Source organism: Macrosteles quadrilineatus, unplaced genomic scaffold, assembly GCF_028750875.1.
Source record: "Macrosteles quadrilineatus isolate MER2022 unplaced genomic scaffold, UCM_ALF_1.0 Scaffold_3__2_contigs__length_128488019, whole genome shotgun sequence".
NCBI lineage: Eukaryota > Metazoa > Arthropoda > Insecta > Hemiptera > Cicadellidae > Macrosteles > Macrosteles quadrilineatus.
The window spans coordinates 68,273,645-68,285,686 of NW_026542596.1; the positions used below are offsets into that span (position 1 = coordinate 68,273,645).

At 33.6% G+C, this 12,042-nt stretch overlaps 1 protein-coding gene across 3 annotated transcripts in view; it reads right to left on the minus strand.

Moving 5' to 3' along the window:
* Positions 1 to 9,875: 9,875 nt before the first annotated feature.
* LOC128988689 (probable ATP-dependent RNA helicase DDX46) overlaps positions 9,876 to 12,042 on the minus strand; it is a 76,920-nt gene continuing 74,753 nt past the window's right edge. For all 3 annotated transcript variants that reach the window (XM_054410232.1, XM_054410231.1, XM_054410233.1), the window contains 2 exons: positions 11,735 to 11,908; positions 9,876 to 10,216 (listed from right to left, as the gene is read on the minus strand). In XM_054410232.1, coding sequence (XP_054266207.1) covers positions 9,974 to 10,216; positions 11,735 to 11,908 — 417 coding nt within the window. In that variant the 3' untranslated portion in view covers positions 9,876 to 9,973. The remainder of the gene's footprint in view (positions 10,217 to 11,734; positions 11,909 to 12,042) is intronic.

Here is a 12,042-nt window from a genome sequence, read left to right on the forward strand (position 1 = left end):
ACAATATAGTTGCTCATGACTGAAATTGATCTGGGTAAGAACAGTGCTGATCTTTAAATAAAGTGCTTGTGCTGCAAATGCCAAAGATAACATAAATTAGCATCTTTCCATTTTAAAAGGTAACTTAAGTTTGTTTCAGACGGGCACATTTTTATCCTCCAAATCAAAATATGTCCCCACTCACTTGTCCCAGTTAAGACTTTACATTCTATTAAGTTGTTAACCATGCTGATCACATGAAGCCTTGTGCCATTAATGAGGCCCTTTTTGATGTATTAATATTCCACATCAATAAAACCACTGACCCCTTTTATTAGTCTAATCTGTGTCTTGGCAATCCACTGACCTCTATATTTAAAAACTCAGTTGGAGTTTCTAGATGGGTGTCTCCGCCTTTGTCTGTTTTGGAGGACCCACTCTTCTTCCCCTTGGCATACTGACAGTTAATTACCTAACTTGTCAAGTTCATGTACTTTAATACTGTTAGTTTATAAAGAAAATTAGATAAAAGTCACTTGGTTTGGTGCTTTCATAACTGCAAACTCAAAATACGTACCCGGAAGTAAAAAAGACTCAAGTTATTGGTTAAAAAAAACTATGTTTGTGTAACAACATTATTCACATGAAGTAGATGATTATTGTTTGATTTGTCAATCAGCTGTTTTGTTTAAAATGATTTATGTTTGATTTGTCAATCAGCTGTTTTGTTTAAAATGATTTAATAATGTCAAAGATATACGCCTTGGATTTGTGGGTACTTTCCTGTTAAAGGGAACATTCGTTATTATCGATGATTTCTTTTCGATATATCGATATTTTTTTTTTACTTCACGATTGGTATTCCTTCTGTTTTAATATCTGCAAACGCATTTAAATTACAAATTAAGAACTAATCTTGTTTAGGCAAAAAAAAAAATAGCCTATATATTGGATTAGGACATCAAAACTATTCTAAACTAACCTAACATAACTAACCAAACTTGCTGTATAGGCTAAGTTACCGTTTCAAAATTCCATTTGATAACAGAAAAGGCATATGGGGAATAGGCTATCAAACGGAATTTTGAAATGTTACAGCAAGTTTGGTTGGTTAGGTTAGCTTAGAACAGTTTCATTTCAATAAAATAATTTTTTAAATTGTTTGTTGATACTGAACAATATTTATTTAATGTATCCTATATTGCACTTGTCAGATGATATGTTTCAATTTGTTACTATCAATATAACAGATGGAAAACAAAAATATCGATATATCGAAAAGAAATCATCGATAATAATGAATGTTCCCTTTAACAGGAAAGTACCGATTTGTGATTTTAAATACATAAATTATTATAGTAAAGTTTTCTAAATCATGGTAACTTATTCTCAACTAAATTTTACTATTCCCAGCATTAAAATAAAGTAGGGCCTATTAAGATCCATTATGGGTAAACCTTAAGGTACACAATCCTTGATTGAAATGCAGTATACATTAACAGTCATAACACACAGCAATTATTATGTAGTAGACTTTGACTATTTTCAAGTAACAAACTTATGTTTCTGTAAATAAAAATCATCTCCCATGTTATCCTTATGGAGAAATATGAAACTTTAAAAGTATATTTCACTACTAGTCACGAAAGTGATCTATTTCGGGGATCGATAGTGTTTTACATGCGAGTCGAAGACGAGCATGGTAGAAACACTATCGAGCCCCGATAAGGGACTTTGTGAAGAGTATTGAACAATACTTTTTATTACAATGAAAAAAAAAACTACTTCATCAAACTTAAAAAAATGATCTAATATTTCATTTAACAACTGGGAACATCAGTTGTAACTTTGTTGATGTTAGGCATATTTTAAGAGATTTCCACTGGGGGACAGTGGCACCGGACTTACCAGGGGGGGGGGGGTCGGATCGGGGTTGTTCCACCCCCTAGCAAAAAGGGGGGTACAGGGATTCTACCCCGGAAAATGTTTGCATAAATTAAAGTGAAAATCAGACATTTCTACGTATCTTTTCAAGGAATTTTCCGATTATATTTGTTTGTAAATAGTACATATAATCTCACTTAATTACGTATTCTAAAACATTGTAACAGGCCAAGGCGCTCCCTTCACAACCTCTTGGGCCAAAATCAAGCCTGTTAATCACTTGTTTACTTAACAGAAGCTAAGAATACTCTTAAATATTAACACAATGTAATTTTTTCGAAAACTTTTAAAATTCTGATAAAATTTAAATGTGAATCATAAAAAAAATGTGCCGGCACCAACCACACAGCCACCGGGCGACAAAATCTCAGCACTAGGCGACACTTACTTCCGGTGGCGGTTACATGTTATTTTATGCCATGGCAAAGTATTGTTTGTGTAGCAAAAGTAATGTTTATGTCAGGCAAAGTCAGCTGTTCACTACAGTATTTGTTTTTGGTGAATGGAAATGTGCTATTTTCGAATACAGAGTGATGAAAAGTGTATTTTAAACTATTTATAACACAATCTTTTATAACCAAAATGTGTTAGTCTTTTTTTTTAAGGAAAGTGGTAATTAAGTTTAAGTTTGAGTATGTCATTTATTTTCACATAACGTTTACAAAACCAGCAGAGCTGGGAAACAGGTGACATAGTCATAAACAATACACTTGACAACTAAAACTAAATACTATGCTAAGAAATTATTCAAACACATAATTTAACAAATCATTCATACTTTATAATACATTCTATCTATCAATGAGTAATTTTGCAACTTCCTTTTAAACTTTTCAAAACTTTCCATTGATTTGATACTATTAGGTAGTTTGTTATACATCTTTTTCCCAATGTACTGTGGAAGGGTTTCAATTGAGGCAAGTCTATGAATGGGCCAGCTGTAAATCGTTTCGACGTCTTGTTAAATAATTATGACTACAGTTTTCATTCAAATAATATTCCAGATTTTTTTAATTACAAGTAAAGTTTGCAGAATTGATGGGTGTGTTAGTATTTTCAGTTCTTTGAATAATGATTTATACGATTTTTGTGATTGTGAAAATGTCATAATTCTTAGAACCCTTTTATGAATTTTGAATATGGTTTTGGCGTTTGAGCAGCTGTCCCAGAACTCTATTCCGTACAACATGTTTGACACAAAAAAGCATAGAAAACAATCATCTTTGTCTTGAGGTCAGTAACATGCTGCAGGACATACATCTGGAAACAAACTGTATTAAGTGTTTTAGAAAGAATTTATATATATTGGTCCCAAATTAATGTGTTTTGTATCTGAATGCCTAAAAATGTTCTCAACAATGTTTCATTTATAATTTCTCTCTTAAAATTAATATTTATTTCAACATTTTCCCTATCATGGAGTAGTTTTGAACCTAATAATATGAGTCTTAGAACAGTAAACCATTTGTTTAGATCTTCAAAAGTATGGCTTATCAAATTTTGTAAATTGTTAGCAGTGTTTGATTTTAATATTGCTGTTGTGTCATCAGCATAGGGAAAAAGCTTTGATTATAAATTAAAAGGCAGGTTATTTATATAAATTAAAAACAATACAGGCCCCAATATAGAGCCCTGTGGCACACCAGCACACCACAATAGCTCATTTCCAATTTGAAAAATTATAGATATTGTCTTTATAAATAATAGCTCTTTGAAATCGGATTGTGAGATAGGATTTTAACAATTTTAAAGTAGTTGAAGAAAAATTGTAAAATTTGAGCTTTGAATATAAAATGTTATGTACAACACAGTCAAAGGCTTTTGATAGGTCATAGAGCATTCCGGCAACATTTGCAAATATATATTGTTACTTTAAAAAAAGATTATATTTGTTCACTTGTAATTTTAGCGAATTTCCCTATAGGGAAGTAGCTATTACCGTAGGTGGCATGGAAAGACCTAGGCCCGGGACTGATTTACTTTTTCATTTTGATGTCCCCAGAGGCCAAAAACACCTTTCGTTCAAATTTTTATATATGTACAGTATATATATATATATGTGTCCGTGAACACGATAACTTGAGTAATTTTTGTCCGATTTTGATGAAATTCAGTTTAAAGGTGTAAGGCGGGATAAACTTGAATGAGTTCCCGAACCAACATGATCGGACCATGGGAACGGGGTTTTACAGGGGGTTTTATGGGGTAAAAATTGGTTTTTCTAATTTTTGACCCTCAAAACACAACATTTCCCAATTTCTCTCTAGACCTTTTTTAAGAGCATAAAAAACAAATAATTTAGTATACAAAAGTGTTTTTTTACGGTAATTGGTTACGGAGAAAATGTAAAAATTTGTAAATTTAAATTTCCCATGTTATTCTTATGGAGAATATTGTAAAGTGCTGTAGTTTGCTTGTTTAATGCATATATTTTGATTAAACTTGGCAATTTTATTTATTTTATACTAAGCTAATAATATTTTACTAAAAAAACACACTTTATTAGTTTCCTTGTAGCAGCAAACCTGGGTACTCGTTAAACCTAATGTTATTTAAATAGATTTAATAGAATATCACTTCCGACAAATGTAAATTCGCTTTGTCGGCAGGTTTGCCGCGGCGGGGGTATTTTCAAACACTTTGGAAAAAGCTGGTAAAATTGAAATTGGACGGTAGTTGTCAGGGTTTGGTTTACTGCCATTCTTAAAAGTGGTAATTTTTCAGCAAATTTAAGCTAACCTCTGTACGTTTATGTGCTAATAAACATGATTTGATTTGAAGTTAATAAGGCAAAGTTCCACTCCGTAAACATCGGTTTATTTTTTAGGTTAATGGTCCTGCAATAATGTTGGTTTTCCTGATCAGCTTTAGTGGGATTAATCATCTCAACCGGCTGACATTTCATTTTTTAAAGAAAAAATGATTTTGACTCACTTTTTCTTTACTGACAGGCAAGAAATAAAAAACCGGTATGTTATGATTCAGGTTAAAATTCTTCAATAATGTATGAGCAAAAAAGGTTGAAATCAGCTGAATTAGATTTTGCAATGCAGCGAATTTGTCATTGAAATGTTCTGTTATCTCTAGACCATTACTGATCCAATGATTATTATGATCAATATTGCCTATACTATTTTTCTTTTAACCTAATCCGAGCTCTGAATTTACAACAGCCCGACAGGTTTGCTTTTGCCAACAGAAGGCTGAATGAAGTTTAGGGAAACGTTTCTTAGCGACTCTACTCACAGATTTAAATATTTTTTATACCTCTTGCAATACTGAATAAATTGCTGATTATTAGAATGTTTAGCCAACTATTCTCTTTTCCTAACACTAGATATTCTAATTCCTTGAGTAACCCATCTTTTTGCCCTTATACTACTATTACAATTGAGTTTTTACTGGAAAGCACTGTTGGAAACTTGGCATATAACTGTAAAAAAAATTAGCTATCAGTTTCTATAGCTATTTACCTTACAAGTGTAGTAAGAGCGTTTTTACATCACGCAGGTGAATGTTGTGCAACGAGCGGAAGCGAGTTGCATAATTTACCTAAGTGATGTAAACACGCTCTTGCGTAATGTGTAACGTACAAGATTTTACCTGACCCGACAATATACAGGAGGTTACGAACAATATTTTTCATTATCCATTTCACTCATCTTCTAACAGTAACGTTCATTTACAAACAAAAGCTTGGTTAGGAAAATTCTTTAAAACATAACAATAAAATTCAAGCGCACAGCTGATTCCTAGCTTTGAACGTCGTTGGCTCCATAGAGGTATATATTTTAAGTTAAGCACTCAATGTTATTTAAATGGGTTTCATTACCTCACCGAGTGAGTTTTTTTTCAACTTTACATCACTCGAGAAGTAAAGAAGTTGCATACATCAAGTTTGTAGGGAAGTTTAACATGGCGGGTTAGGTAAAACAATTTAAAACAGTTACCTGATCTAAATTTAACCAATGCTCCACTAACATACAATATTTACATTTGTTTCACGTATGATTAAGTTTAGTTAATTTATTTTAGGCACAATTCCACCTTGTACATTAAAATGCATTTATGGCTTTTAATTTTTTTATTTTTTAACTCATCTAGGTCGTTAGGTCAATGGTTTGAGGTTGAGAGTTTAAAGAGGATGTCAGAGAGGGGGTAGTTTCAGGTTGGGCAACATCACTTAGAAACTCATTACTATTTACATCACTACTTTTGTTAGAAGACCTTATCTCAGTAGGGGTTTTTGTCACACCTTCCCTTGTGTTGTTAATTAATTGGAAATATTTTTTTAGAGTGTTAAATCAATTGAAATGAAAATAATTAAGTTGTTTGTTTTACTAGGGTGGTCTGCCGTTACACTTTAGATGCATAAATGAGCGAAGCATTATTTAAAGATTGCCAATGGCTAAAGCAGCTAACAATATGTTCCCTTCCAACAGATTCACCGTTTGTTTGTCCGATATTATTTAAGTTCCAAAGAATGATTAATTTATCTGATAGTTCATTTATTTAGTTAAGGATAAGAATAAGAATTGATAAAAGGTTATTAGACATGTGTATTTGACATTTCGTTTAAACGGTCAAGAGCTTCTTTCTTCTTTGCCCAAGATCCGTGTCTGTTAATTGGCATCAATCGGTCTAGTGAAAATGGTGGGTCTAGAAGCAGGCCTTCAAATAATGGTTATGTAAAAATAGAATGGGTTATTTGCCTTCAGCCAAATAAGTGCTTGCTGCAGTTTTTCACGTCGAACTTTAAAATCGATATGGCCAAAGACGCCTTGACGTTTGGACAATGATGACTTTTAAGTTTTCGGGCAGTGTAGGTAAGACAGAAGCTATTTCATTAATATCTTGCTCAACATTAATGATGTTACCTTTGTAGTGAAACTGGCCATCCTGACCATTTGCTTGTACTTTGTAAATGCGCATAGCGGGATGTACTCGTGCAAACAACATTTGTTCTACAATCGTCAGGTCAGTTAATTCGTTCGGGACACTTGACACATCCATATTATTTAACGCCGTGAATTTAGTTACATTTGAACGACAACGTGAACAAATCGGTGATTGGTTTCAAGCTGTTAGTTGTTGGCGATGACCGTTAGTGCAAGTGTAAAATTTTAGTGCATCTAATTAATGTTGGAATTGATTAGCACGACGCCACTCTCTTACAATATTTGCATTATTGGTGAGACGACCAATATTACGACGTGGCCTTTGATACCTGCTCAAAAGAAATATAGCAAAACTGTTACTTCCATTGATAAACTGTTAGATTCCAACTTTAACCTAGGATGAAAGTAAACATTGAAATGTAAACATAACAGTAACAAACAATTAACATATGTTTATCTTATTTAAATGAAACGAGATAAACCCATATGTAATAACCCCAATATAATTTTTCTTTCAACTTACATTAAAATAACAAGTGAAATTGTGTGACTCGTAAAATAAAATCCAGAAGGAAATTTGCAAATATTTTTTTACCAAAACATTGTGCTCAGTATTCTTTAGATGTTGGCCAAATTTCATATCAATTGGTCAAGCCATTACATTCTGATGCTCTTACAAAGAAGTTGCAAAGTGAGGGAAAGTGAGCTTCGCTTGCTCCACTCGCTTCGCTCAATAATATACATGCTTGTGCAATGTTATTGTCATCTTAAATTGTAAAAATGCATGTACTAAATTAGTACATTATGTAATTATGGCACGATCTCGTAGTCCTGTTACTGACTCAGGCCAACATTTTCCTTGGACAGGACTGTTAATTAATAGCCCATACAGCCAACTGTCAACAGCAACCCTACAGACCTACAGTTTATGGTGGAATCCGAACCACACATTTCCTATGAAATTTAGGAATTGGTCCATATATCAAGGTGGTACTGCGGATAGTCGTAATACTCCAGGGAGTATCGCATCTACAGATTATACCTATAAATATCCACAATTCGTGACCTCCAAGTAGCTAGATAACAGGTGTGTTTGTATACAGGGGTTTTAGCATAGAAAATATTTTGTAAGTAAGTGATTGAGTACAGCCTTTGAGGGAACCATTCTTTAATTTCCCTGCCTTTGAGGGAACCATTCTTTCATTTGCCTAAGTGAGAAAAGAAAAACTTTTATTAGAATGATTGGTCTGCTATGCAGACCTCCAGAATGTGAAGTGGCATCATTATGCTACCTCACTCAGTCAGATCAATGTTAATGTTAATACAAACCAGATATTAAATCTAGATATATGAGATGATCAACAATACAATATTTATAAGATACTAATTTTAGATTCTAGTTTACACAATACAATACTTTATTCTAAAATATCAATCCTTATGTTTTCTTCTTCTTTGTAGCCACACTAAAAAGAAACAGGCCGTAATGCTCATCAAGCATGACGTCACGATAGAAGACGGCAATGACGTAATGTTTGCCATTTGTGATCAGCTGCTTGTTTTAATCTTTCCTTGAAAAATAAATTAACAAATATTTACGTCATTGCCGTCTTCTATCGTGACGTCATGCTTGTCAAGCATTATGGCCTGTTTTTTTAGTGTGGCCTTGTTTGTAGCTGCTGTGCAGATCTTGATGTTCAGGTCACTCTGTTGATAAGTATTTTCTGTTTATGCTTGTCAATGTTCACAATTTCTGTTTTGTGAATCCACTACCTCCTATGCTTCTGTCTCTGGTTTTCTTCTTCTGAACTTTCACATAATATTTGACTATAAATTTGGCTGGTTTGTCTAAGTAATTTCCTTTATAGGTTAGGTTTGAGAAAAAGGGCTTATTGCCTGAGAATAGGGGAGGGAAAGGATAGGATAAGCAGGCTTACCTTAAGAAATGTATATTTTGTGTTTCTTCTGTGTTCTCTAGTGAAGTGTGGGATGTCTACATTTCTTAAGGTAAGCCTGCTTATCCTATCATTTCTCTCCCCTAAATTTCCTTTACAGTAATGGTCTTTCAAGTAATAAAACCTAGGGCCAACAATATCAGTTTTTCTCCATGCATCTATGAACTTTCATGTTTTGTTTTAGGTAATGAAGTCTCCAATGTTGTTGACCTTTGTTAGAGCCCCAAAAAAAGCACGAATGAAGAATCATTATCAGCCAATGTTTTTTCCTATTAAATCATTAGCCAACTGACATTATAGTGGCGATTCTAAAGGGGCTACAGAGGCTCCTCTGGAAAAATAAATTTAAACATATTTTTAGCCAGAGAAAAAAAGTAATGGAGGTTTTTGAACACAGTTCTAGACATTGAACAATGGTTTTAGAAAGTCACTGCACAACTTAAAGGAACCAAGCTTTTTGGAGGTGGACCCTCTACATTTTTTAGGGCGTTACCGATGACTTTAGTTAAGCAAAGTAGACATCCCATCCATATGGGCCAGCTGTCACTAATTGTTTATTAAAAAAGAAAGTTATTGATGAAGCCAGTAACAGGTTGTGCTAGTGTCTAACTTTCCTTTTACTACCTTATATTTATTTGTTGCTGAGATACTTGAAGTGACTTTACGATGCTATAGCTTACATTAGGTTCCTACCAGTTTGACTTGGTTAAAAGTCCGCATATTCAATAGAAATAAGTAATTCACATCAGAGTGGGGCTAATTTCAACTACGTCCAAAACAAGCGACCATTGATGTTTAGTCTAGTTATATCATTAGTCAAAGGCGGTATGAATTCCAGTTCCTGCATACAAATAGCCGGATTGTGTAAATTATGAGTGTAATGAGAATTAAACCAAAAAAATAGATGCAGTGGAAGGACAGATTGCGGAGAGGAGAAAGCAAAAGCAGGAATTACATAATCCTGTTGGTTGTTGTATTGACTCAATATAAAAAAGGCATCAATTTATAAAAATCACAAGATAGACAAAAAATTATAGGTATTACATCAAAGCCTTACTACTTAGCTTTAAGTTACTCAAGGAAACAGAAAACAACAATCTACATCCAAGTAATTTATTGCATCTATTTCCAAGTGATACTAAGAGTGGTAAATAGTCAAAGATGAAAAAATTATAGACAAAATGTGGTAATAAGGAATTATAAGACTTTATATCTAGCTTTGTTGATACTGTGGTGAGCGGAGGTCTGCAGTTTGAGCAACTCCTCCTTGATGAGTCGAGTAATCTCAATCTTAGCCTTGGACACAGCCAGCTCGTTGGTGCTCTCGATGGCCAGGAACAGCTTACGTTCACCCTCAGGAGGTGACTTGCCCTGGGGGTAGTACGTCCCTCGTACTGTGATACCCGCTTCTGAGTACTCGGAGATTTGGGCCAACGCCTCCTGCAATTTAACAGGTTAGGTAAGTACGTGCTACTGCGAGTCATTCAATCCAGCAGTATTTTTAAGTCACACAGATTTTGCTACGCGCAGGAAAGCTTTCTATATGTCTATTTATTATTGTTGGCTGGCTCTGCTTTAAGAGATTTACAAAATTCTTTTGGCTGTTAATTTATCCCACATTGAATTCTATTTCTTAATAAAGAGCATTCCTAACTTGTGTTTTATTTATTAGTCTGATGAGGTAAGTCTTAATTTTAATCTTAGTTATATAACAAACTCTCTTTGTCCTTAGTTATAACGAAATGGATGATGGTTACCAATTTGGAGTCTCTGTCTTCACCTTTGTACCACAAGGAATAAAATAAAATAGGGTTTGGTTTAAATTTGTTACTTTTCTAGGCAATTGTCCACTTTTGGCACTAAGCAATTTAAAACTTAGACCACACTTGGGAATGAATTTAATTTAGGCTTAACAAGAGCTCGCCCCATGGTCGAAAACTCAACCAAAATATGTATTGTGCAAACTTCACTATTTTCACCTACGCTGTAAATAAAACATGTGATTGAATGGAATTTCTTCCATTTGTTTTGATTTTCTGTTTTTATTTTGTTGTTATTTCGTCACCAACATGGCAACCCATTAGGCCCGTGTTAATTTTTGTAAAATTTAAAATTCATTTTTTGTACTTATTTTTTAGCCTATTTTAATTTATAAAGAGATTGTGCACATCTACAGGAAAATATCTTTAATAACTTAGTACCAACCGAATGTAATTCGGTCCATTAGTATAGTCAGACTAGCTGTCATAAGTTTTGCAAAAGTTTTTTAGTAGGCTATATAAGATGTCCTATGCACCACTTTGCTGTGGTGTGTATGGCATTGTTGTTCGGTGATACATGCCATGCTCTTCAGTTATTTTCTTAACTTCACTGTCTATTTGATCTGTTATTGATGTTCCAGGCCAGCTTGAAGGAGGAATTATTTTTTTAATTATTATGTTCTATATTTTATATTATACAATTTAAGTTTAATTTTATATTTACGTCTACTTCTGTTTCATGACAATTTGCTAAATGCAATCTGGCCTATCCTACTATACTTTATTGTACCGAAGGAAATAAATATATTTGATTTGATTTGAGAAATCAGTAATTGCTATAAACAAAAATCAACTCAAAAGTTTAATATGGAAAATGAATGCTTAGTTCTGTTAATAGTCAAATGTGGACTGTATTCAGCAAAGAAAACAAGGTTTAAGCTGGTACAATACAAGAGAGAATGTACTGTTAAAGTTCAGTGGCGGGTACCAAGTTGTAAGCCTTATATTCGTAGTCTGTCGCACAACTGGCTGAGCCACCATTTCTCAGGTGTTTGTTTGGCGTAAAGATAAGTTTTTCAAAAAGTGTTATGTAAACAATAGTACCCTATATTTTAGTGTTTAAAACCAATAGGCTTAATACTACATGCAAATTGAAATTAATTACCCTTTAATTTAAATACACAATTCTTTTTCTTACCTTGGAAGTGACACGCCAGCGGGCTTGCTGTGGAAAGTCATTTATCTCAAGCTCCTCCTCATATTTACGGAATGTCTCGACCTGTTCATCTTCAGACTTATCCTCGTTGTCCTTAGGTTGGTAGTTGAGTCTAGTGTTGAGTTTTGCTGCAAGCTGCTCAGCTACCGTCTTAGCCTACAGAACAAGCAACATAATCAATAATGTAACCTAATGTTGTTTTGGCAGGAGGACTCAAAAACAACAACAAAATAACAATTTCTGAGGTTTAACACAATAAATTACCAACTTATTATTTTTTAGGCATGGAT